The sequence below is a fragment of the Papio anubis genome, chromosome 16 (genome assembly GCF_008728515.1).
Source record: "Papio anubis isolate 15944 chromosome 16, Panubis1.0, whole genome shotgun sequence".
NCBI lineage: Eukaryota > Metazoa > Chordata > Mammalia > Primates > Cercopithecidae > Papio > Papio anubis.
Genome location: NC_044991.1, coordinates 60,448,987 through 60,475,638, shown reverse-complemented (window position 1 = coordinate 60,475,638; position 26,652 = coordinate 60,448,987). Strand labels below are relative to the sequence as shown.

Genomic DNA, 26,652 nt, shown 5'->3' with positions numbered 1-26,652 from the left:
TGCTCTGGGCTCCAGTCCCTCCCAAAAGTGCTGGGGTTACAGGCATCGACACTGTGCTGATCCTGTTCATGTTTCTTTAGTAAACTGGAAGCTGTTTGAGGGCGAGAACACGTGTAGCTTTGTGTCTGAGCCCCCAGGTCACGGCACTGGGGTCACACGCATTAGATCTTGGGTAGGTGTTTGGAGACTGATCCAGTGATCTATCTTGGACCCTTTCTACTACCTTTCACCTTTTTTTTCTTTTTTTTTGACAGGTCTCGCTCTATAAAACTAGCTGGAGTGCAGTGGCGGGATCTCAGCTCACTGCAGCTCAGCCTCCCAGGTTCAGCTGCCTCAGCCTCCGGGTAGCTGGGACTACAGGAGACCCGCCTAATTTTTTGTATTTTTTAGTAGAGGCGGGGGACACGCGTTAGCCAGGATGGTCTCCATCTCACAGCCTTGTGATCCATGCGCTCGGCCTCCCAAAGTGCTGGGATTACAGGCTTGAGCCACCGAGCCCGGCCTACCTTTCACCTTTTCAATTGCTGTTGACTTTCCTAAATGTTTAAGATGGGACTTGAGAATCATGCTGAGCTTCACTGACTCTTGAGCTTTTCTGTTCTGAGTCCTCAGAACTCTGAGGCCAGCTCCCTACTGACTCTTCCCAGGAAGATGGCCACTGCCAGATGTACTGCCTTTGATCTGGTTTGATGCATCACCATTGTCAAAAGCGGATGTCATTCATGGATGTAGCTAATTTGGGGCCACCCTGTTCAACTTAGCTGAGTCATGCTGTGCCCCAGAGATGCTGGAGGGACCCCTGTCCCAGGAAGAGGGCATGAATGGAGCTCCTGTTCAGTTCTCCCACGGCCGCAGAGACCTGTTGTTCTAACCATTGTTCTCAAGGAAAAGTTTACTTGGCTGTGCACACACATAGCTTTGAACCATGTGACTCCCCACAGACAAAACTTGGCTTAATCCAGCCCTGGCCTGTTCCCCGGACCTTGATTAAAATGCCTTGTGGGGCTCTGGAGGCAGGTTCTGGCCCTGATGAGCTGTGTGACCCTGGCTGCTCCTGGTGGTGGAGGAAATAATAGTGATAATAATCAGGATGGTAGCGTCTGCTGCTTATTGAGCACCCACACTGTGCTCAACAACATGAGCACCTACTATGCTAAGTGCCTTCCCTATGTTTGTTTTTTTCTTTGAGATGGAGTCTTGCTCTGTTGCCTAGGCTAGAGTACAGTGGCACGATCTCAGCTCACTGCAACCTCTGCCTCCTGGGTTCAAGTGATTCTCCTATTTCAGCCTCCCGAGTAGCTGGGACTACAGGTGCGTGGCGCCACGCCCAGCTAATTTTTTGTATTTTTAAGAGAGAGAGGGTTTTACCATGTTGGCCAGGCTGGTCTCACCTGGCTAATTTTTGTATTCTTAGTAGAGACAAGGTCTCATCATGTTAACCAGGCTGGTCTCAAATTCCTGACCTCAGGTAATCTGCCCTCCTCGGCCTTCCAAAGTGCTGGGATTATAGGTGTGAGCCACTGCACCCAGTGAAAACTTATATTCTTAAATACTTACCTGCACTACAGGTTATGTCACCTCTCTGAGACTCAGTTTATTCACCCTTATTAAATAAAGATACTATAGCTGGGTGCAGTGGCTCACACCTGTAATCCCAGCACTTTGGGAGGCCGAGACAGGTGGATCACCTGAGGTCAGGAGTTCAAGACCAGCCTGGTCAACATGGTGAAACCCCGTCTCTACTAAAAATACAAAATTTAGCATGTGCCTGTAGTCCCAGCTACTCAGGAGGCTGAGGCAGGGGAATCACCTGAGCCCAGGAGGTGGAGGTTGTGGTGAGCTGAGATCACTCCATAGCACTCCAGCCTGGGCGACAGGGTAAGACTCCATCTCAAAAAAAAAAAAAAGTAATAAAAATAGACATAAATGAGGACATTAATTCATCTCATCAAATTGGTGAAATTAGGTGAAGGTGTGTTTGAGAGAGTTGAGCTTGGCCCCAATATATAGTGGGTGCTCAATAAGTACTGCTTTCTCCCATTACTAAGATTCTGGAACCCTGAATCTAGGCTTCTGAGTTGATATGAGCATTATCTCTGAACCCTGGCTTGTATGGCTTGGTATGTGTGGTATATTTTTGAAAAATAAACTAGATTTTTTAGAAAATTTAAAAAGTAGGCCGGGCGCGGTGGCTCACACCTGTAATCCCAGCACTTTGGGAGGCCAAGGCGGGTGGATCAGGAGGTCAGGAGATTGAGACCATCTTGGCGAACATGGTGAAACCCCGTCTCTACTAAAAATACAAAAAAATTAGCCGGGCGTGGTGGCGGGCGCCTGTAGTCCCAGCTACTCAGGAGGCTGAGGCAGGAGAATGGCGTGAACCCGGGAGGCGGAGCTTGCAGTGAGCCAAGATCATGCCACTGCACTCCAGCCTGGGCGACAGAGCGAGACTCCGTCTCAATAAAAAAAAAAAAGGAAAAGAAAATTTAAAAAGTAACACATACTCATTCAAAAATATCCAGCTTAGCCTGAGCAACATAGTAAAACCCTGTCTCTCCAAAAAAAAAATTACAAAAATTTGCCAGGCATGGTGGCACATTCCTGTAGTTGCAGCTACTTGGGATGCTGAGGCTGAAGGATCATTTGAGCCTGGGATGTGGAGGATGGAGTGAGCTGTGATTGTGCCATTGCACTCCAAGCTGGGTGACAGAGTGAGACCCTGTCTTGAAAAAAAAAAAAAGTGGCTCATGCCTGTAATTACAGCACTTTGAGAGGCTGAGGTGGGAGGATCCCTTGAGACCAGGAGTTCGAGACTAGCCTAGGCAACATGGCAAGACCGCATCGCTACAATTTTTTGTTTTGTTTTGTTTTTTTGAGATGGAGTTTTGCTCTTGTTGGCCAGGCTGGAGAGCAATGGTGTGATCTCGGCTCACTGCAATCTCCACCTCCTGGGTTCAAACGATTCTCCTGCCTCAGCCTCCCAATGCTAAGGAATTAGATACCTGTATGTCTGGCTAATTTTGTATGAAACAAGATGGGGTTTTACTTATTCTCAGGTGATTTGCCGCCTCTCGGCCTCCCAGAGAGTGCTTCAGGATTTACAGGCATGAGCCACTTTTAGCCCAGCACCGGCCCAATTTTTTTTTTTTGAGATGGAGTCTTTTGCTGCCGCGGCGCTGGGCTGGAGCCATCGGCACGGGCTCTCCGGCTGCCCGCCTCCCCTCACGCCATTCTCCTGCCTCAGCCGCCCAAGTAGCTGGACCCACAGGCCACCACCCTCGCCGGCTGGTTTTGTGTTTGGTAGGCGAGGGTTTCACCGTGTTAGTCAGGATGGTCTCGATCTCACGGCCTCAGGTGATCCACCCGACTCCCAAAGTGCTGGGATTACAGGCTTGAGCCACGGCGCCCGGCCTTTTACAAGTGAGTCTCACTCCTGGCCCCACTTTGGGCACCGGGTGCAGTAGTGCCTCTCTGTAGCTCGCGAAACCTCCACCTCACCGGGTTCAAGTGATTTTCACCCTCACCTTCCCAAGCAGCTGGGATCACAGGCATGTGCCACCATGCCTGGCTGATTCCCCACCCCATGCAGAGATGGGGTTTCACTTCATGTTGGCCAGACTGGTCTCCAAACTCTGACCTCAGGTGATCTGCCCTAAGGACTCCCAAGAAAGTGCTGGGATTACCGGGCATAATGCTGTGCCCAGCCTACAAAATTTTTTTTTTTTGAGATCAGGAATGCTTGCTTTGTTGGCTCCCGGGTTGAGTACAGTGGCATGATGCTTTGGCTCATTGCGGCCTTTGCCTCACGGAGTTCAAGCAGTTTTCTGCCTCAGCCTCCCAAAAGTGGCTATGAAGATTACGGTGCAGCCACCACCTGATGGTGCCGTATTTTTAGTAGGGACAGGGTTTCTGCGTCTTGGTCAGGCTGGTTTCGACTCCTGACTTCAAAGCAATCCAGCTATCCGGCTGACCTCCCGGAGTGCTGGGATTAAAGGCATGAAAACCACTGTGCCTGGCAAATATTTTTTTTTTTTTTTTGAGGCAGACTCTCTATCGCGCCAGGCTGGGCAGTGGCGGGATCTCAGCTCACTGCAAGCTCCGCCTCCGGGTTTCACGTATTCTCCTGCCTCAGCCTCCCGGTAGCTGGGACTACAGGCGCCAGCCACTGTGACTGATTTTTTGTATTTACTTTTAGTAGCGGGGTTTCACCGTGTTAGCCAGGATGGTCTCGATCTCCTGACCTCGTGATCCGCCCGTCTCGGCCTCCCAAAGTGCTAGGATTACAGGCTTGAGCCACCGCGCCCGGCCCTGGCCAAATATTTTTTAAAAAATTAGCTGGGCATAGTGTTGTGCACCTGTAGTCCCAGCTTTCAGGAGGCTGGGTAGGAGGATTGCTTGAGCCCAGGATTTCAAGGCTGTACCCAAACTACGATTATGCCACTGTACTCTAATCTGGGCGACAGAGCAAGACACTGTCTTTAAAAAAAAAATTACCAACAACAGGAGAGTGTAAAGGGATCATCTTATAGAGATAACCAGTGTTGATACTTTCACACATTTTCTTCCAGAAAGTTTCCATATTTGTTTTTATCACGTAATAAGTTGAGAACATGTAAGTCTTTTTCATTTTTAAAATATTTTAAATATTTTTTATTTTATGATTTTTTTGAGACAGTGTCTCGTTCTGTTGCCCAGGTTGGAGTGCAGTGGCACAATCATTGCTCACTGCAGCCTCGACCTCCTAGATTCAAGTGATCCTCCCATCTCAGCCTCCTGAGTAGCTGGGACTACAGGTGCATACCACCACATCCAGCTAAATTTTTGTGCTTTTTGTGGAGATGGGATTTCACCATGTTGCCCAGGCTGGTCTTAAACTACTGAGCTCAGTTGCTCTGCCACCATCGGTCTCCCAAAGTGCTGGGATTACACGTGTGAGCCATTGTGCCCGGCCCCTCATTCTTGTTAATGGTCATGTAACGTCCTATTACTGGGCTGGAGGACTACACATCTGTAGTCCTATTTACTCCTGAGGCTGAGGTTGGAGGATTGTTTGAGGCCAGGAATTCGAGAGTGGAGTGCACTATGATGCACCTGTGAACAGCTGCTGCACTCCAGCTTGGACAACATAGCAAGACCTCATGTCTACAAATTAAAAAAAAAAAAAAAATCCTGCTGGGCACGGTGGCTAACGCCTGTAATCCCAGCACTTTGGGAGGCCAAGGTGGGCAGATCACGAGGCCAGGAGATCGAGACCATCCTGGCTAACACGGTGAAACCCCATCTCTACTAAAAATACAAAAAATTAGCCAGGCTTGGTGGCGGGCGCCTGTGGTCCCAGCTACTCGGGAGGCTGAGGCAGGAGAATGGCATGAACCCAGGAGGCGGAGCTTGCAGTGAGCCGAGATCACACCACTGCACTCCAGCCTGGGTGACAGCGAGACTCCATCTCAAAAAAAAAAAAAAAAATCCCATGGATTTGTTCATTAATGTAACACATATTTACTGAGCCCTTGCTCTGTGCCAGGACTGAATGCAGGCACCAGGGATATAGCCATGAACAAGACTGAGTAGTGTCTGCCAGTCGGGGAGTTCACATCTTGTTTTTAGCAGCCCCTACTCACGAATATTCAAGTTGTCCCTAGCCTCTTGCAGGATAGACAATAGTGCTATGAGCCTTCTGTGCACCTGTGAGCACTTATCTGAAGGGTGGTTCCTGGAAGGGTTGCTGTTAGGTCAAAAGGGTCACATGCTTTTGGGATCTTGTATAGGTCGTAACCCCTGTAGTACTCAAGGGTGTGGTAAGTTGAGATTTTATCCCCCAAAGTGTGGCAACCCCTGGGCTCTGCTGGTCATCCCTGTTATAGGGCCTGCCAGAGTCTAGGAACTATTTATAGTTCAGCCTTGCTAGACCAGCAAGACCTTAAAGGTCATCCCTTCCAGGGCCTGCTGGAATCCCAAGTCCTCTTGACACCATCCCGGGTGGATGGGTGGGCAGCTGGAACTTGAATCCTCAAGTTCAAGTTGAGGGCTGACATGTCAGTGCCCATTATATAGGAAAAGAAACTGAGGCTCAGAGAGACCTTGCCTCATGCAAGTGATAGTACGGGGCCTGGATTCAGATCCTCGTCTGTCTGTCACCACATTACATGCCTATCCCCTTATACTGTCACACTAGCAACAGCGGCAGAAATCATAACCACACTGCTGTTTCCGGACAGTCCTGTTCTATGCCAGGCAGGAGAAGGTGCTTTACAGGTATTGAATCTTTCACTTATTTATTTTTAAATTGGCTTCTTTTTTTGGGTTTCTCTCTGTCATCCAGGCTAGAGTGCAGTGGCACGATCACAGCTCACTTTAGCCTCAACCTCCTGGGCTCAAGTGATCGTCCCACCTCAGCCTCCTGAGTAGCCGGGATTACAGGTGTGCACCACCACACCTGGCTAATTTTGTGTATTTTTGGTAGAGACGGTGTTTTGCCATGTTGGCCAGGCTGCTCTTGAACTCCTGGGCTCAAGCGATCCTCCTGCCTTGGATTCCCAAAGTGCTCACAGGTGTGAGCCACTGAGCCCAGACGAATCTTTTTTTTGTTTGTTTTTGTTTGTTTGTTTGAGATGTCTGTCACCCAGGCTGGAGTGCAATGTCGCAATCCTGGCTCACTGCAAACTCTGCCTCCCGGGTTCGAGTGATTCTCCTGCCTCAGCCTCCCAAGTAGTTGGGATTAAAGGCGTCTGCCACCATGCCTAATTTTTGAATTTTTAGGAGAGACGAGGTTTCATCATGTTGGCCAGGCTGGTCTTGAACTCCTGGCCTCAAGAGATCCACCTGCCTCGGCCTCCCAAAGTGCTGGGATTACAGGCGTGAGCCACTGCGCCCAGCCTCCAGCTGGATCTTTTTTTTTTTTTTTTGAGACGGAGTCTTGCTCTGTCACCCAGGCTGGAGTGCAGTGGTGCGATCTTGGCTCACTGCGACCTCTGCCTACTGAGTTCAAGCAATTCTCCTGCCTCAGCCTCCTAAGTAGCTGGGATTACAGGCATGTGCCACCACACCTGGCTAATTGTTTTTGTATTTTTCGTAGAGATGGGGTTTTGCCATGTTGGCCAGGCTGGTCTCAAACTCCTGACCTCAGGTGATCTGCTTGCTTTGGCCTCCCAAAGTGTTGGGAATATAGGCATGAGCCACTGCACCTGGCCGTCAGGTACTATTCTTGATGGTGAGGATACCCTAGTGAACTGGAAAACAGGGCAGCCCCTGCTATCAGGGAACTGACATTCTGGTTAGGGGAGAAAGGCCATGGGCTAGTAAACAATGGCTCTGTCATCTAATTTCAAGCAGGGGTAAGTAAATGACCACACACTGAACAGACAAGGAACAGCTTGAGCTTGGAGGACAGGATTCCCTTCAGCCAGGACATTGAGTCACAGACATTTATTAAGCACTGGGATAAGTACTGGAGATCCTGTTGCCCAAACACATGTGTTCCCTTCTCTCAGCAACGCATATGTGACCCCCAGTCCACTTACACTGGGCTGGGTGAGTGATCCTGCCCTGTTTCTCTTCCGTGTGTTTCCAGTGGAATCTATTCCTGGCTCTTTGGGGCCAGGGCCAGATCCTGGCTTCCCTCCTTGGCAGACCTGGAGGTCCCTGGAAATTGGGGCCTCTGTTTGTAGGTGCCTCAGCTTCCCTGAGGAGGAAGGGCCCATGTGTCACTGCTTATTGGGTTCCCAGGCCAGAGGCTTGGCTGGGGAGGACGGGGGCACTGGCTAGGCCTATCTTTGGAGTCTCAAGAATGCTGGCCACAGGGCTGTGGTTGTGCCCTCAGCTCTCTAGGCCACAGGCTTTGGCAGCCCCACCCTGCCTTGTCGGGTGACTCAGGCAGAAATCAGAGACGGGAGGAGGCCTCAGAGTTGGGCTATTTATGGCCACACTCTGGGGCCCCCAGGACCCCACCCCCACTCTGGGACAGGCCACTTGTTTTGTGAAATGCAAGCCCTGATTCTGGCATCAGCTGGTATGCTGTCCATTTATAGCATGTTCCTGTGGGAAAGGAGGGGGACCCAGGTCTGGGATGGCTGGGTGAGCAGGGGATCTGGCAGTTTCTCTGGCTTCAAAGTTGACAAATGTTCATTTGCTGAGCATGTAGTGTATGAGATCTCTGCTGGATTCTGGGGACACAGAGAAGAGTCAGACCAGGTCCCTGCCCTCAAAGTGCTCTCAGTCTAGTTGGGGACACAGACCCCACATAGACAATCACAGGGGAGTGAAGCGTAGGGGACTGCAGAGGTGATGGGTATGATGAATCCAGACTGGGCATCTGGGAAGGCTTCCTAGAGGAGGTGACCTGTGAGCTGGGCCTGGATCTCCTGGGCTATGGCACCTCTTACCTCCTGCTAAATTAGCCTGTCCTGCCCTGGCATTCATTTTTTTCATTCACAGAACACTGACTCTGGGTTTGTTTGTTTGAAACAGGGTCTTGCTTTGTCATGCAGGCTGGAGTGCAGTGGTGTGATCAAGGCTGACTACAGCTTCAACCTGGGCTCAAGCAAGCCTCCCACCTCAGCCTCCTACCTCACCCTCCCAAGTACCTAGGACTGCAGATGCACACCACCATGCCCAGCAAGTTTTTTGTATTTTTGGTAGAGACGGGGTTTTGCCATGTTGCCCAGGCTGCTCTCAAACTCCTAGGCTCAAGTGATCTGCCTGCCTCGGCCTCCGCAAGTGCTGGGATTACAGGCGTAAGCTACTACCTGGCCAACTCTGAGTTTGAAGAGCAAGCCCAGTTTCTTTCTTTCTTTTTTTTTGAGACGGAGTCTTGCTCTGTCGCCTAGGCTGGAGTGCAATGGCACGATCTCGGCTCACTGCAACCTCCACCTCCTGGGCTCAAGCGATTCTCCTGCCTCAGCCACCTGAGTAGCTGGGACTATAGGCGCATGCCACCATGCCCGGCTAATTTTTGTATTTTTAGTAGAGACGAGGTTTCACCACTTTGGCCAAGATGGTCTCAATCTCCTGACCTCGTGATCCACCCGCCTCGGCCTCCCAAGTGCTGGGATTACAGGTGTGAGGCACCGCGCCCGGCCATTTCTTTTAGGAGTTCCCAGTTTTGTGGAGGAGACAACCCCAACACACAGAATCAGAGACCTAGGAAGTGTGGGCAAGGAAGGCGGATAAGTGAGAAACACCCATTTCTTCAGTCCTTAATACTCACCACATGCCTCACAACATTTTCTTTAATCCTGACATCTCTCTGAGGTAGACTTTTTTTTTTTTTTGAAACAGGGTCAGGCCGGGCGCGGTGGCTCAAGCCTGTAATCCCAGCACTTTGGGAGGCCGAGGCGGGTGGATCACAAGGTCAGGAGATCGAGACTATCCTGGCTAACATGGTGAAACCCCGTCTCTACTAAAAATACAAAAAACTAGCCGGGCGCGGTAGCGGGCGCCTGTAGTCCCAGCTACTTGGGAGGCTGAGGCGGGAGAATGGCGTGAACCCGGGGGGCGGAGCTTGCAGTGAGCCGAGATGGCGCCACTGCACTCCAGCCTGGGAGACACAGTGAGACTCCGTCTCAAAAAAAAAAAAAAAAAAAAAAAAAAAAGAAACAGGGTCTCACTCTATTGCCCAGGCTGGAGTGCAGTGGCGTAATCTTGGCTTACTGTAACCTCTGCCTCCTGGGCTCAAGCAATCCTCCCACCTCAGCTTCCTGAGTAGCTGAGACTACAGGCGCACACTACCATGCCTGGCTAATTTTTTGTATTTTTGGTAGAGACAAGGTTTTGCTATGTTGCCTAGGCTGGTCTTGAACTCCTGGGCTTGAGCAGTCTGCCTGCCTCGGGCTCCCAAAGTGCTGGGATTACAGGCGTGGGCCACCGTGTCTGGCTGTAGTTATTCATCTTTTATTTTTATTACTTTTTATTTTTATTATTATTATTTTTTTGAGATGGAGTTTCGCTCTTGTTGCCCAGGCTGGAGTGCAATGGCGCAATCTCGGTTCACTGCAGCCTCTGCCTCCTGGGTTTAAGCAATTCTCTTGCCTCAGCCTCCTGAGTAGCTGGGATTACAGGTGCGTGCCACCACGGCCCGGCTGATTTTTGTGTTTTTAGTAGAGACGGGGTTTCGCCATGTTGGCCAGGCTGGTCTTGAACTCCCAGCCTCAGGTGATCCTCCCGCCTCGGCCTCCCAAAGTGCTGGGATTACAGGCGTAAGCCACTGTGCCCAGCCCTATTCATCTTTTATTGACTAGTAGATTGAGGCCCAGAGAGGTGAATGACCTTGTCCATGGTTACACAGCTAGACAGTGCTGGAGCTGGAATTCAAATCCAAGAGCATCTGACTCCAGAGGGAATTGCATTTTCTTTCTTTTCTTTTCTTTTCTTTTTTCTTTTCTCTCTCTCTCTTTTTTTTTTTTTTTTTGAGACAGGATATCACTCTGTTACCCAGACTGGAGTGCAGTGGCATAATCATGGCTTGTTGCAACCTCTGCCTCCTGGGCTCAAGCGATCCTCCTGCCACAGCCTCTTGAGTAGCTAGGATCACAGGTGTGTGTCACCACACCTGGCTAATTTTTTTTAAAAATTGTACTTACTTACTTTCTTTTTTTTTTTTTTTTTGAGATGGGGTCTTGCTCTGTCCCTCAGGCTGGAGTGCAGTGGCATGATCTTGGCTCACTGGAACCTCCGCCTCCTGTGTTCAAGCAATTCTCCTGCCTCAGCTTCCCAAGTAGCTGGGATTACAGGTGCCCGCCACCATGCCCAGCTAATTTTTTTCTGTATTTTTAATAAGGACGGGGTTTCCGCATGTTGGCCAGGTTCATCTCAAACTCCTGAACTCAAGCAATCCACCCACTGTGGCCTCCCAAAGTGCTGGGATTATAGACGTGAGACACCGCGCAAGGCCGGGAACTGCATTCAATAGTGTGGAAGTTTGGAAGCTCATACAGCCTCTGAGTAGTTAGTATGATTGGACTAGAGGGTGAGATGAGGGATATGGCAAGAAGTGAAGCCAGGGAGGAGGACAGGACCTATGGGCAGGGCCTACATCCTAGAGGGTGTTGAAGTTAGGTGAAGGGTGCACGGGAGCCAGAGCAGGGCTTTGAACAGGGGAGGGATGTGGCCACTTGTAGCAAGGAGATGTAGCAGTTGCATCACTGGGGGCTGTATTTGTCAGGATGCTTTTGACTGCAAGTAACAGGAACCCAATTCAATGAGGTTTAAACATCGAAGAAAATGTGTTATCTTCCAGAACATCTTGAGGCAGCATGGCTCCAGGGAAGATTAATTTAGGGGCTCATGGTATCATCGAAAACTCAGGTCTCTCCATCTTTCTGCTTCACCATCTTCAATGTGTGGACCCCAACCTTTATGGTCAAAAAGTAGGCCGGGCACAGTGGCTCACGCCTGTAATCCCAGCACTTTTGGAGGCCAAGGCCGGCAGAGCACCTGAGGTCAGGAGTTCAAGACCAGTCTGGCCAATATGGCGAAACCCCATCTCTACTAAAAATACAAAAATTAGCTGGGTGTGGTGGTACGCACCTATAATCCCAGCTACTTGGGAGGTTGAGGCAGGAGAATTGCTTGAACCTGGGAGGCAGAGGTTGCAGTGAGCAAATATTGCACCACTGCACTCCAGCCTGGGCGACAGAGCGAGACTCTGTCTCAAAAAAAAAAAAAAAAAGAAAAAAAAAGTAGCTGTCGTTGTGCTAGTACCAAGCTCCCTCCTAGCAACTTTGAAAGGTGAAAGGAGGAGAAAAGGAAGGCAGTGTTTTTTTCATCACATCTCATTGGCCAGAACTGTATTGTTTGCCCCTTTCTAAACCAATCCCAAGCAAGAAGGATGGAATGATCATGATTAGATTTGACCAATCAAGGTTCTCCCTCTAAGCTGGGGAGAAGCTAAGCCTCTAGGACTCAGGGTTCTCTTAGCAAAGGAAAAAGAGGGGAGATGGTTTTTGGCTGTCAAGTAGGCTGTGACATGTCCCACTTCCGCTGCCCTTTGAGACACAATCCAATAGTCAGTCGTGGGGTAAGTCGTTGCTGCAGTGATAAGTCATTTGAGTCCTAGTCCCCAAAAGTCAGACCTAGGTTTGCTTCTTCCAAAAAAACCTGGCCCTGCTTTCTTTCAACATTGCTTCTATTCCAACCCTAATAGGGTTTGTAACTCCCTCTCTCTTTTGCCCCCGTTTGCTTTGAATACTATCTGAGCCTCAGAGGCATCTCCTGCGACAGAAATAGCTTCTTATCTGGTTCTTCCAGGGAGGTGGGCCAAGAGTTCCTAACTCCTTCCTGGGCTGTCCACTCACAGGGCATGTTGGCTGGGCTTTGACTGCAGACGTCAGATAGCTAGCAAGCCAGATGGCCCTGGGAGCAGGTGTGGTTGAGAGCAGAGGAAGAGAGGCTGCAGAGGAAGAGAGGCTGCCCAAAGGCTAGCAGGCATCAGGCACCCATAGAGGCTATATCCTTGTTGGGAGAAGAGAGACAAGGTCTTGGGAAAGTCATCTTTTTTTTTTTTTTTTGAGACAATCTCACTTCATTGTCCAGGCTGGAGTGCAGTGGTGCAATCTTGGCTCATTGCAACCTCTGCTTCCCATGTTCAAGTGATTTTCATGCCTCAGCCTCTCAAGCAGCTGGGATTACAGGCATGCAGCACCCCGCCCAGCTAACGTTTGTATTATTAGTAGAGACAGGGTTGCACCATGTTGGCCAGACTGGTCTCGAACTCCTGACCTCAAGTGATCCACACTGCCTCGGCCTCCCAAAGTGCCGGAATTATAGGTGTGAGCCACCATGCCCAGCCTGGGAAAGTCTTTTTTTTTTTTTTGAGACAGAGTCTTGCTCTGTTGCCCAGGCTGGAGTACAGTGGAGCGATCTTGGCTCACTGCAACCTCCTCCTCCCAGTTTCAAGTGATTCTCCTGCCTTAGCCTCCCCAGTAGCTGGGATTACAAGTGCGAGCCACCACGCCCGGCTAATTTTTGTATTTTTAGTAGAGACGGGGTTTCACCATGTTGGTCAGGCTGGTCTCGAACTTTTGACCTCAAGTGATCCGCCTGCCTTGGCCTCCAAAAGTGCTAGGATTATAGGCGTGAGCCACCACGCCCAGCCTGGGAAAGTCTTTTAACCACCTTCTTGTATACACTGTCTAGGAGTTCAAGACCAGCAACATGGTGAGACTCCATCTCTACAACAAATTAATAGCTGGGTGTGGTGGTGCATATCTGTAGACCCAGCTACTTAGGGAGCTGAGGTGGGAGGATTGACTGATCTGGGAGACTGAGGCTGTAGTGAGCTGTGATAGCACCAGGGCACTCTAGTCTGGGTGACAGAGAGAAACTGTTTCAAAAAGAAAAAAAAAAAAGTCACATGGCCACACCTCACTGCAAAGGAGGCTGGGAAATAGAGTCTTTCTTCCAGTGGCTGTGTGTCTATCAACCACAGGGAAAATGAGAGAAGGGATATAGGCAGGCCCTATCTCTATATAGGGATAGAGAAAAGGGATACGGTATTTTCTGCTCCACTGCCCCATCAGAGACTTTAACCTAGAAGAATTTGTTAATATCACTATTGGACTCTTGCTTACTAAAGGTCTAATAGTGACACTGGACACTCTTAATAAATTAGTGACAATTGTGATATGTGCTGGGAGCCCATGTCACAGTGGTGACTGCTGATGTCTCTCCCAATCAGTCAAGTATATGAAGGACGTCTCACCGTATTTCAAGAACTCTGCTGGTGGGACCTCGGTCGGCTGGGACTCACCTCCTGCCTCACCCCTTCAGCGGCAGCCTTCCTCCCCTGGCCCCACACCCCAGAACCTCAGTGAGGCCAAACACGTGTCCTTGAAGATGGCATATGTCTCGAAGAGGTGCACCCCCACTGACCCGGAGCCCAGGTAAGGCTGGGCTGGGGGGCAACTCAGACAGACAGATGCTCTGGTGTCAGGTGGTAGGACCAACGGAAAGACACCTCTGTGTTGTACGAATGACCAGCATGATGCCAGAACATAGTAGGTGCTTAAAAGATAGATTGACTGGAAGCATGAGTGAAGCTATGGAGATGATGGTATGCTTTGCTTCTCACTTCTTCCTCTGGGCAGCTCACATATGGGGATGAACTTGGTCTGGGGAAGAACCCTGTGTTCCAGTCCTGGTTCTCTTTGAACTAGGCCCTTTTCCTCACTGACCTTTAGATTATCCATTGTGAGATAAGGTTATTAGACTCACCGATCCTCTCGTCTCTTCCCACTCTGCTTGAGCTCTGAGATGTCTGGTTTTATCAGGGCCATGGACGGTTACATCCTTCACATCTGAGCAGCCTTTAACAGTTCATTGATAATATTGATACCACCAAACATTTACTGAGTGTATACTGTGTACCCAGCACTGTGCTGAGTGCTTTCCATGTGCAGTATTATTTAGCTCTCACAGAGGCCCAATGGGCAAAGTCCTATTATTTCACCTCCTTTTTATTTTATTTTATTACTATTTTTGAGCCAGAGTTTCGCTCTGCCACCCAGGCTGGAGTGCAGTGGTGCAATGATCTTGGCTCACTGCAATCCTGCCTCCTGGGTTCAAATGATTCTCCTGCCTTAGCCTCCCAAGTAGCTGGGACTACAGGTGCCCGCCACCACACCTGGCTAACTTTTTTTTTTTTTTTTTTGACAGAGTCTCACTGTGTTGCCCAGGCTGGAGTGTAATGGTGTGATCTTGGCTCACTGCAACCTCCGCCTTCTGGGTTCAAGCAATTCTCCTCCCTCAGCCTCCCAAGTAGCTGGGATTACAGGCGCCCGCCACCATGCCTGGCTAATTTTTTGTATTTTTAGTAGAAACGGGGTTTCTCCATGTTGGTCAGGCTGGTCACGAACTCCTGACCTCAGGTGATCTGCCTGCCTCGGCCTCCCAAAGTGCTGGGATTATAGGCGTGAGCCACTGTGCCCTGCCTAACTTTTGTATTTTTTGTAGAGACGGGGTTTCACCATGTTGGCCAGGCTGGTCTCGCACTCCTGACCTCAGGTGATCTGCCTGCCTTGGCCTCCCAAAGTGCTGGGATTATAGGCATGAGCCATCGTTCCCAGCTCACCTCCATTTTATAGATGAGGACAGAGAGGGGAAGTAACCTGCTTGAGATCACACAACCAGAAAGGGTGGTGCTTGCCTCATTCCTGGTAGTCCTTTCTGCTTTGGAAGTTGCAAGATGCCTGAGTGATGGTGGTGGCTGAATGGCGCATATTTGGTCAAGTGGGATATGCAGTGTTGGAGGTGATGCTTAAGTGGTATATGCATTACAAGCTTGGGCTGTGGGTCCTAGTGACAGCCAGGGTGCAATGCCAAGCAAATGCCCAACATTGGCTGGGAGGGCTGGTTAATAATGTCCAGTATCCAAATCTCTTGGTCTCACTTGATGCCACACCTCTTGCCTGCCCCCATGAGGCAAGACCTGGTGATTCACAGGTCACTTGCAGATGCTCTACAGAAGAGCCTTTGTTTTTGTTTTTGTTTCTGAGATGGAGTCTCGCTCTGTTGCCCAGGCTGGAGTGCAGTGGTGAAATCTTGGCTCACTGCGGTCCCCTTCTCCTGGGTTCAAGCGATTCTCCTGCCTCAGACTTCCCAAGTAGCTGGGATTACAGGCACCTGTCAACATGCCCGGCTAATTTTTTTTTGTATTTTAGCAGAGACAGGGGTTCACCATGTTGCCCAGGCTGGTCTTGAATTCCTGAGCTCAGGCATTCTGCCTGCCTCGGCCCCCCAAAGTGCTAGGATGACAGGCATGTATCCGGCTGTATTTTTACTAGAGATGGGGTTTCGCCACATTGGCTAGGCTGGTCTCAAACTCCTGACCTCAAGATCCATTCACCTTGGGCTCCCAAAGTGCTGGGATTACAGAGGTGAGCCACCATGCCTGGCCCGGAAGGGCCTTTTGTGAGGGTGAAGGTGAGGTAGTATTAGTCCTTTCAGAGACTCATAGAACCTTAGATTCCCAGCCTGATCCCAGACATTACCTGAAACATGTGTGTATATGTTTCCAAGTGTGTGCACGTGTAGATGACATGTAAATGCAAGTGTTTGTATGTATATGTGAGAGCATTTGCATGTGAGTATAGATTTGTACGTGTGTTTATGTTATTTGTATGTGTGTATGTACATATGTCTGCATGTGTGTTTGAACATGTACATGCCTGAGTATACATGTAATCTGAATATAACTGGGGTTCCATATGGCCCACTGTCAGTGCAGTATCCCAGTCATAGGGATACAGCCTGGCAACCAAAATATAATGAAAACTACTTCAAACTTTTACTCAATGTTAGGATTGCACTGGGCTGCAAGTATAGAAACTCCAACAAGAAATTACTTAAATAAAAGGGGTTAATTTTCCCACGTTTAAAAAAAGTCCAGGGGTCAGCTATTCTGGCTGCTGTAGATGCTCCAGGATGCCATCAAGGAACCAGGCTTCTAGCTTCCTGCTCTGCCATTTTAATTATGGGCGGTTTTCTTCTTTGTGGAGGCAGGATGGTGGCTGCATCCCAAGAATTGTGTTCATATTCCAGGCAGAAAGAAGACAAAAGCCAAAGTCTTTTCTCCTGGTATTTTGGCTATCTGTTGCTATATCACAAACCATTCCTAAAATTTAGTGGTTTAGAAAACAATAATTTATTATTTCTTTTTTTTTTTTTTGAGATGGGGGATCTCACTCTGTCACCCAGGCTGGAGTGCAGTGGTGCAAGCTCAGCTCACTGCAACCTCCACCTCCCGGGATCAAGTGATTCTGGTGCCTCAGCCTCCCAAGTAGCTGGGACTACAGGTGCCCGCCATGACGTCTGGCTAATTTTTTTGTGGTTTTTTTTTTTTTTTTTTTGAGACGGAGTCTCGCTCTGTCGCCCAGGCTGGAGTGCAGTGGCCGGATCTCAGCTCACTGCAAGCTCCACCTCCTGGGTTTACGCCATTCTCCTGCCTCAGCCTCCCGAGTAGCTGGGACTACAGGCGCCCGCCACCTCGCCCGGCTAAGTTTTTGTGTTTTTTAGTAGAGACGGGGTTTCACTGTGTCAGCAGGATGGTCTCGATCTCCTGACCTCGTGATCCGCCCGTCTCGGCCTCCCAAAGTGCTGGGATTACAGGCTTGAGCCACCGCGCCCGGCCATTTTTTTGTGTTTTTAGAAGAGATGGGGTTTTGCCCTGTTGGCTAGGCTGGTTTTGAATTCCTGGCCTGAAGTGATCTGCCCAGCTCAGCCTCCTAAAGTGCTGGGATTATAGGTGTGAACCACCATGCCTGGCCTCAAACCTCTTTAGTTTAGTTTTGTTGTAGTTGTTTTGTTTTTGTTTTTGTTTTTGTTTTTTAGATGGAGTTTCACGCTTGTTGCCCAGGCTGGAGTGCAATGGCACAATCTCAGCTCACTACAACCTCCACCTCCCGGGTTCAAGCGATTCTCCTGACTCAGCCTCCCTAGTACCTGGGATTACAGTCATGCGCCACCATGCCCGGCTAATTTTGTGTTTTTAGTAGAGATGGGGTTTCTCCATGTTGGTCAGGCTGGTCCTGAACTCCTGACCTCAGGTTATCTGCCTGCCTTGGCCTCCCAAAGTGCTGGGATTACAGGCGTGAGCCACCGCGCCCGGTCTGTTTTTCTGTGTGGTTTTTTTTTTTTTTTTTTTTGAGACGGAGTTTCACACTTGTTGCCCAGGCTGGAGTGCAATGATGCGATCTCGGCTCACCACAACCTCCACCTCACAGGTTCAAGCGATTCTCCTGCCTTAGCTTCCCTAGTAGCTGGGATTATAGGCATGTGCCACCACGCCCAGCTAATTTTGTATTTTTAGTAGAGACGGGGTTTCTCCATGTTGGTCAGGCTGGTCTTGAACTCTGACCTCAGGTGATCCGCCCGCCTCGGCCTCCCAAAGTGCTGGGATTACAGGCATGAGCCACTGCGCCCGGCCTGTTTTTCTGTTTTTTAAGATGAGATCTTGTGCTGTCATCTAGGCTGGAGTGCAGTGGCACCCTCATAGCTCACTGCAGCCTCAAACTCCTGGGCTCAAGTGATTCTCCTGCCTCAGCCTCTAAGTAGCTGGGACTACAGGCACATGTCACCATGCTTGGCTAACTAAAAAAAAAATTTTTTTTTGGGCCGGGCGCAGTGGTTCATGTCTGTAATCCCAGCACTTTGGGAAGCCGAGGCGGGCGGATCATGAGGTTAGGAGATCGAGACCATCCTGGCTAACACGGTGAAACCCTGTCTCTACTAAAAATGCCAAAAATTAGTCAGGCATGCTGGCAGGTGCCTGTAGTTCCAGCTACTCAGGAGGCTGAGGCAGGAGAATGGCATGAACCTGGGAGGCGGAGCTTGCAGTGAGCAGAGATTGTGCCACGGCACTCCAGCCTGGATGACAGGGCGTGACTCCATCTCAAAGAAAAAAAAAACTTTTTTTTTTTTCTTTTTTAGAGATGAGTGTCTCACTTTGTTGCTCAGGGTGGTCTCGAACTCCTGGGCTCAAGCCATCCTCCTGGCTTAGTCTCTCGGAGTTCTGGGATTACAGGCATGAGCCACCATGCCCAGCCTAGTTTTTCTTTTTTTTTTTTCCGGCTCTTATTAGTGAATTAGTTCAGTTCTGTGCAACAAGGAGAACCTGGGAGCTGGCCCAGAAGAGGATGTTCCTTAGAAACCAGGAGAAAGGGGCAAGATTAGGAATAGTCACACAGCAATAATTTAGGCCCCATCACACCATCGTGCATGTTTGAGTGTGTGTGTGTATTTGTGTGTATATCCATATGTGTAGGCCAGGCACGGTGGCTCATGTCTGTAATCCCAGCACTTTGCAGGGCAAGGCAGGCTAATCATTTGAGGTCAGGAGTTCGAGACCAGCCTGGCTAGGATGGTGAAACCCCATCTCTACTAAAAATAAAAAAAATAAGGCCAGGCACGGTGGCTCATGCCTATAATCCCAGCACTTTGGGAGGCAGAGGCGGGTAGATCACGAGGTCAGGAGATCAAGACCATCCTGGCCAATATGGTGAAACCCCATCTCTATTAAAAATACAAAAATGATCTGGGTGTGGTGGCGTGCACCTGTAATCCCAGCTTCTTGGGAGGCTGAGGCAGGAGAATCGCTTGAACCTGGGAGGCGGAGATTGCAGTGAGCCGAGATTGGGGCATTGCAGTGCAGCCTGGGTGACAGAGCGAGGCTCTGTTTCAAAAACAACAAAATCCCCACAAAATACATGAATATGTGTGTGTGTCTCACACTCTCTTGTCTCTATGCCCCATGAGGCCACAGCAACTGCGGCTGGAGCCCAGCAGTGAGGGTCGCTCCTGATTCTCAGGGACATCCCCCTGGTTTCTTCTGGTTTGGTGGTGGGTGGGGTTTCTTGGGCCAGGGTTGGGCAGCTGCAGCCTAGTGGTCAGGTCCTTGCCTCCACCCATTTGTGCCTGCAGGTATCTGGAGATCTGCTCGGCAGAAGGCCAAGACACCCTCTTCCTGAGGGCCAAGGATGAGGCCAGCGCGAGGTCGTGGGCGAGTGCCATCCAAGCCCAGGTCAACGCTCTGATGCTGCGGGTCAAGGATGAGCTGCAGGCACTGCTGGCAGCCACCAGCACAGCTGCCAGCCAGGACATCAAGCAGATTGGCTGGCTGACTGAGCAGGTGCCTGCTGGGCCTGGGACCTATCCCTCCCTCTCTTCTGCTCCTTTGGAGCTGGCCCTGTTCCCAGTGCCCCGGCTACCTTGCCCCACCCTGGCCCTCTGCCCTCTCTTCCCCCACCCATCCTTACTGCTGTTTTGTCCCCTGCAGCTGCCCAGTGGGGGCACGGCCCCCACCCTGGCCCTGCTGACTGAAAAGGAACTGCTCCTCTACTCTTCTCTCCCTGAGACCCGCGAGGCCCTGAGCCGGCCAGTCCGTACTGCCCCACTCATCGCCACCAGGTACCCATGGGCAGGGGCAGTATGTCTGCCCCAGAACTTGCCGGGAGATGCTCCAGCAGGGCCCCAGAAGCTGGAAACTCCAGCCCTGTCCACCCTCAGCTATTCCCTAGGTGACCTGAAGCAAGTCTCTGCCCTGTCTGGGCCTCAGTTTCCTTATCTGTAAAATGGGTGCTTGGAACAAAAGGACATAAGGTCCCCGCTAGCCACTCATTCATTGACACTTATGCCTTATGCTGCATGGGTCAGAGGGCACAGAGCTGACCCCAACAGTCGCTGCCTCCAGAGAGAACCTTGTCTGATTGGGGAGACAGACCCAGGAACAGCCATTACAGTGCAGAGTTTGTAGGAGCCACTTAACTCTGTAGGGGTAGTTGAGGAACGCTTCAGGGAGGAGGTGACATCTGAGCTGGACTTTGATGGATGAGTAGAAGTTTTCTGTTTAAGAAAGGGTGAAAGAGCATCCCATGCAGAGAGAACATCATGGTCAAAGGTACAGAGGCATGATGAGTTTGTGATAACCAGAATTCATGCAGGAAATGGAGAGAAGGGAGTTGGCAGGGCCTGATCTTGCAGAGCTTCTTTTGCCTGATTAAGGAATGTTAGCTTTATCTTAAGAGTTTGGCAGTGTTGAAGGGTTTAAGCTGGGGAGCAAGGTGCTCTGGTTGCTTTAAGAGAATCCCTGTGGCTGCCACATGGAAAATGCTGCGGAGAGTACAGGATGGAAGTGGGGAAGCGCTGCAGTCGTGCAGGAGAGATGATGGTGGCTGGGGGAGGTGGAAGTGGGCGGCAGGAGCAGATGGAGAAGAAAGGCAGCATTGGCATTGGAAACCACATGGGTGTAAAATTAACAGGGCTCCGTGCTTGCCAGATGGGGCGGGTGAAGGAGGGGTCTGGAATGAACAGGAGGTTTGGAGCTGGTGTCTGGGTGAGCGTGGGACTGGGGGTGGGGGTGGAAAGGGAGGAGGCTGGAGCAAGATGCTGAGTCAAGTCCAGAGTGTGTGTGGGATGGAGAGGGAGCTTGGATAGGAAGCTTGGGGACTCAGGGGTCTGCAGCTCAGGGCTGGAAAGTGGAAGGCTGGCGTCAGCAGAAGTCTGGGGGGGACGTGAGCTATAGGAGAAAGAGTGGGTGAAGGGAGGAACAAAGAGGGATATGGGACAGAACTCTTAGGTCTGCCCCAGAGAGGGGCAGTTGGCTTACCAAGGCCACACAGCAAGTGACAGTCAAGCTGCAGGGGTCTGAAGTCCTTGTCACCCATGTCTCCTTACCTCAGGCTGGCTCTGGCCTGTGTGTCAGGAGCCTGCTGGCTACTAGGGATAATTAGGTCCTGGATTGTCTACCTAATCAAGTGATTCAAGTCAGGCAACAAATGTTTATTGAGCACCTACTGTGGTCAGGCATAGTTTTACTTATTGGGAATACAGTGGTGAACGCAAGATCAACATTTCTAACCTAGCTGACATCCTAGTGAAAAAGACAGTGAAAAACCAACAAAAACAAATAATAAAAAGTATAATTTCTGGTACCATGATGAAAAAGTAAGGCTAGTGAGTGACAAGGGAGCTATTTTGGACTGGCAGGCCAGGGAAAGCTTCTCAGAGGAGGTGACATTTAAACTAACATCTGAAGGAAGTGAGGGAGTGAGCCATGGAGATAATCAGGGAAGCGTGTATAGGCAGAGGGAACAGCATACGCAGAGGTGCTGAGGCAGGCGTGTGCTAGGTGTGTGTGAGGACACCAGTGTAGCCGGAGCCAAGGGAGCGACAGGGAGGGTGGCAGGAGGTGTCTCCTGCTGAGTCAATCAGTGCCCCCTGGCAAGTCCTGTCCTGTTAGGTGGTAAAGGATTTACAGGGTTTTTCCCAGGTCATTGGCCCCTTTGCCCAGAACTATTTGCCCCCTGCCCGAGACCTCATGCTCAGCCCTCTGCCCCTCACCCCCAGACTGGTGCACTCAGGCCCCTCCAAGGGCTCAGTGCCCTACGACGCAGAGCTCTCTTTTGCCCTGCGCACGGGCACGCGTCACGGTGTGGACACTCACCTGTTCAGCGTGGAGTCACCGCAGGAGCTGGCTGCCTGGACCCGCCAGCTGGTGGATGGCTGTCACCGGGCCGCCGAGGGTGTGCAGGAGGTGTCTACAGGTGTGCTGGGAGGATCTGGGAGTGTCCCTCTGGTAATGAGCCTCTTATCCCCAGGGGCATTCAAGCTTCCTTCTTTAGGGCACTTCAGGAGGGGACAGAAAATGGGGTTTGGAGGTCAAGGTGGGTGGATCACCTGAGGTCAGAAGTTTGAGACCAGCCTGGCCAACATGGCAAAACCCCGTCTCTACTAATAATACAAAAATTGGCTGGGTGTGGTGGCTCATGCCTGTAATCCCAACATTTTGCGAGGCTGAGGCGGGTGGATCACTTGAGGTCAGCAGTTGAAGACCAGCCTGGCCAAAATGGTGAAACCTTGTGTCTACTAAAAATACAAAAATTAGCCAGGTGTGGTGGCGGGCGCCCGTAGTCCCAGCTACTCAGGAGGCTGAGGCAGAAGAATTGCTTGAATCTGGGAGGCGGAGGTTGTAGTGGTCCCAGATTGCACCACTGCACTCCAGCCTGGGCAACAGAGAAAGACTCTGTCTCAAAAAAAAAAAAAAATAATAATAATAATACAAAAATTAGCTGGGCATGGTAGTAGGTGCCTGTAGTCCCAGCTATGCAGGAAGCTGAGGAACAAGAATCGCTTGAACCCGGGAGGTGGAGGTTGTGGTGAGCTGAGATTGTGCCCGCTGCACTCCAGCCTGGGTAACAGAGTGAGACTGTTTCTCCAAAAAAAAAAAAAAAAGGAAGTTGGGTTTGGGCCCTCTGTTTTGGATGTGCAGGTGCCCTGGCAGGCAGAGACTCTTCTCCCTGGGGTTTTCTTGCTCCAGCTTTGTCAATCTGCTGGTGAGGATGTGAGAGATGGCACTTGGGGTAGGGTTGCCAGAGGAAATACAGGACACCCAGCCTCATTTGAATTTCAGGTTAACAATGAATACTTTTTTCATAGAAGTATGCCCAAATTAGTCATTGTTTATCTGAAATTTAAATTTAGCTGGGCAACTCTGCAGGTCTCCAAGGGTGGTGCTTGGTCGATCTGATGATGCCTTTATCAGGAGTGAGCCTCCAGTCCATGGCAGATTTTAAGCTCCCCCTTTCTACTTGTGGACTGGAAGTGGGTGTAGGTCCTCTGAGGGTGGGGGTGATGACTCTCTGCAGGGTGGGTGTACAGGTGCCACGACAAACAGTGAGCCTCCCGTCCCTGGAGGCATTCAGGCCCCACTTTGTAAGCTGCGGTGGGGGTTGGAGGTTGGGGTGTAGTGTCTGAGGTGCCAGCTGTGCCTGTACCTATGTGCCCTCCCTGCAGCCTGCACATGGAACGGGCGTCCCTGCAGCCTGTCTGTGCACATCGACAAGGGCTTCACACTGTGGGCGGCTGAGCCAGGTGCAGCCCGAGCTGTGCTCCTGCGACAGCCCTTCGAGAAGCTGCAGATGTCTTCAGATGATGGTGCCAGTCTCCTTTTCCTGGACTTTGGAGGTGCTGAAGGCGAGATCGTGAGTGAGGGGCTGCCTTTGCACCCTGGGGAGGAGGGGGTATGCACTCTTGGAGGCCAGCCTGGCCAGGGCCCTGACTCTTCTCTCCATCCACCCTGCAGCAGCTGGACCTGCACTCGTGTCCCAAAACCATAGTCTTCATCATCCACTCCTTCCTCTCAGCCAAAGTCACCCGCCTTGGGCTATTGGCCTAGAAGTCACCGGATGCACTAGCCCTGAAGAGGGGTGTCCATGACATGGCCTGAGCTGGGCCTCCACCGACTGCCTGCTCACCCCTGGGCTGAGGGAAGGGAGAGGAGAGGAACAAGGGCCTCTGAAACCCCACCCCTGAGGGAGACTGGATTGGTCTTGGGGCCCGGGGCCCAGGACCCAGACCCAGGACAGAGTGGACTCTGCCTGTGATGGGGTGGCCTTCCTGCTGCCCCCCTCCACCAGTGCCTTTTGCGGAGAGATATTTTGTGTACACAGAAGCCATTCCGAGTCTGGGACCTGCCCCTGTGCGGATCCTGACCCCAGCCAACAGCTGAGCTGCCAGGCCTCCTCGAGGCCCCTAAGCCACCCCTAGAGGTCCCATCTGAAGCTGGAGTCCCCTGGGGTCAGCGGCAAGAGAAACAAGAGGAGACTTTGTTTGTTTTTCCCCTCAGCCCTGCCACCTTGGGGAGTCTGGTTTTTCTCTTCATCCTCTCTCTCCTCCTTACTCTTGGATAAATAAACAGCCTGTGAGACACAGGCAGCCCGGCCCAGTGTCTGTGGTCTGTGCCTTGGCCTTTGGGTCCTGGGGTGGCTCCTGCAGTCCCAAGATGGACCAGACCAAGGACTGGGGCACCTTTCCCTGGAGAAGAACAGACTTTTACCACATGGGCCAAAGAGAGTGTATTGGTTATCTATTGTTGTGTGACAAATTACCCCATATTTTTGCAGCTTAAAATGACAAATATTCATTATCTCTTAGGTTCTGTGGGTCAGGGATTTGAGAGGGGCTAAGCTGGGCTGTTCTTGTCTCAGGGTCGCTCATGAGGTTGCAGTCAAATTGTCAGCTAGGGCTGCAGTCATCTGAAGGCTTGACTGGGGCTGGATGATCCATTCCGATACTGCTCATGCACATGGCTGTGGGTAGGAGGTCTCCATTCCTCACCATGTAGGGCTAACCCTAGAGCTGCTGCTTGAGTTTTCTCATGATATGGCAGTTGGCTTTCCCCACAATGAGACAGAAGAGAGCAAGGAGGAAGCCACAAACAGTGCCTCTTACGACCCAGTCTTGGAAGCCATACACTGTTGCTTCTGCTTTGTTCTATTTGTTAGAAGTGAGTCACTAAGTTCAGTCCACACTCAAGGGGAGGGGAATTAGGCTCCACTTCTTGAAGAAAGGAATGTCAAATAATTTGTGGATCCATTTTAAAGCCATCTTAGAGAGCTTCAGGACCCTTTCCTGCAGAAGGGAGGTGGAGTGGAATGTGTTTGGTGCTTCGGAAACTGCGATGTGCTGACTGGATGTGAGTGGGTGGTGGTTATGACTCCCTACTAAAATCACAACGACAACAGCAATGATGGAGAATTTTTTTTTTTTTTTTTTTTTTTGAGATGGGGTCTTGCTCTGTCACCCAGGTGGGAGTGCAGTGGTGTGTTCTCAGCTCACTGCAACCTCCACCTCCCGGTTCAAGTGATTCTCCTGCCTCAGCTTCCCGAGTAGCTGGGATTACAGGTGCCCACCACTGCCCACCACCATGCCCCACTACTGTTTTGTAGTTTTAGTAAAGATGGGGTTTCACCATGTTGGCCAGGCTGGTTTTAAACTCCTGACCTCAAGTGATCCTCCTGCATCAGCTTCCCAAAGTGCTAGGACACCGCGCCCAGCCCAGAACTTTTTTTTTTTTTAAACTTTCTAAAGGTTCAGTTTCTTCAGTGTAGCCACGAGATAAAACAAAGATGATGTGTCTGGTGCAGTGGCTCATGCCTGTAATCCCAGCACTCTGGGAGGCTGAGGCGGGTGGATCACCTGAGGTCAGGAGTTCAAGACCAGCCTGGCCAACATGGTGAAACCCTGTTGCTACTAAAAATACAAAAATTAGCCGGGCATGGTGGCACCTGCCTGTAATCCCAGCTACTCAGGAGGCTGAGGCAGGAGAATCGCTTGAACCTGGGAGGTGGAGGTTGCAGTGAGCTGAGATCGCGCCACTGCACTCCAGCCTGGGTAACAGAGTGAGATTCGGTCTCAAAAAAACAAACAAAACAAACGACAACAACAACAACAACAAATTAGCCGGGCATGGTGGTGTGCGCTTGTAATCTCAGCTACTTGGGAGGCTAAGACAGAATCATTTGAACCCTGGAGGTGGAGTTTGCAGTGAGCAGAGATTGCCCTACTGCACTCAGCCTGGGCCCCAGAGCGTGACTCCGTCTCAAAAACAAACAAACAAACAAAATTGAGACCAGGTAACTTGACTTTGAGGCAATTACTTTTAGCTTACTTATAATGGCAGCATTGTTTCTTTGTGAAAATGAAACTTTCTCAGCTTATCCACTAAATTTTAAGCAACATCCCAAACCACCAAAGACTCACTCATTTTCCTTCTGGCCATCAGCAGTCTGGTGCCTTCACTTGGAACACCACCCCCCGCCCTATTTTTTGTTTTTGAGGTGGGGTCTCGCTTTGTTGCCCAGGCTGGAGTGCAGTTGCGGGATCCTGGCTCACTGCAGCTTCGGCCTCCCAGACTCAAGTGATCCTCCTAACTCAGCCTCCCAAGTTGCTAGGACCACAGGCCTGTGCCACCATGGCTGGCTAATTTTTTATTTTTTAACTTGTTGTAGAGATGGGGTCTTGCCATGTTGCCCAGGCTGGTCTCACACTCCTGAACTCAAGCAATCCTCTGGTCTTGGCCTCCCAAAGTGCTAGGATTACAGGCAGGAGCCACTATTCCCAGCCTGGGCCCCCTTTTAAGAATGGCGTGGCGAGCTGGGTGTGGCAGCTCACACTTGTAATCCCAGCACTTTGGGAGGCTAAGGAGGGTGGATCACTGAAGGTCAGGAGTTCAAGACCAGCCTGGCCAACATGGTGAAACCCCGTCTCTACTAAGAATACAAAAATTAGCCAGGTGTGGTGGCATGTGCCTGTAGTCCCAGCTACTTGGGAGGCTGAGGTTGTGGTGAGCCGTGATCACGCCATTGCACGCCAGCCTGAGCTACA

At 50.7% G+C, this 26,652-nt stretch overlaps 1 protein-coding gene across 1 annotated transcript in view; it reads left to right on the top strand.

The window, feature by feature from the left end:
* SNTA1 (syntrophin alpha 1) overlaps window positions 1–24,212 on the top strand; it is a 35,725-nt gene extending 11,513 nt beyond the window's left edge. Inside the window, exons 3-8 of the mRNA XM_003904849.3 lie at window positions 13,673–13,877; window positions 19,411–19,618; window positions 19,766–19,896; window positions 21,835–22,031; window positions 23,281–23,468; window positions 23,570–24,212. Coding sequence (XP_003904898.1) covers window positions 13,673–13,877; window positions 19,411–19,618; window positions 19,766–19,896; window positions 21,835–22,031; window positions 23,281–23,468; window positions 23,570–23,662 — 1,022 coding nt within the window. The 3' untranslated portion in view covers window positions 23,663–24,212. The remainder of the gene's footprint in view (window positions 1–13,672; window positions 13,878–19,410; window positions 19,619–19,765; window positions 19,897–21,834; window positions 22,032–23,280; window positions 23,469–23,569) is intronic.
* Window positions 24,213–26,652: the final 2,440 nt, after the last annotated feature.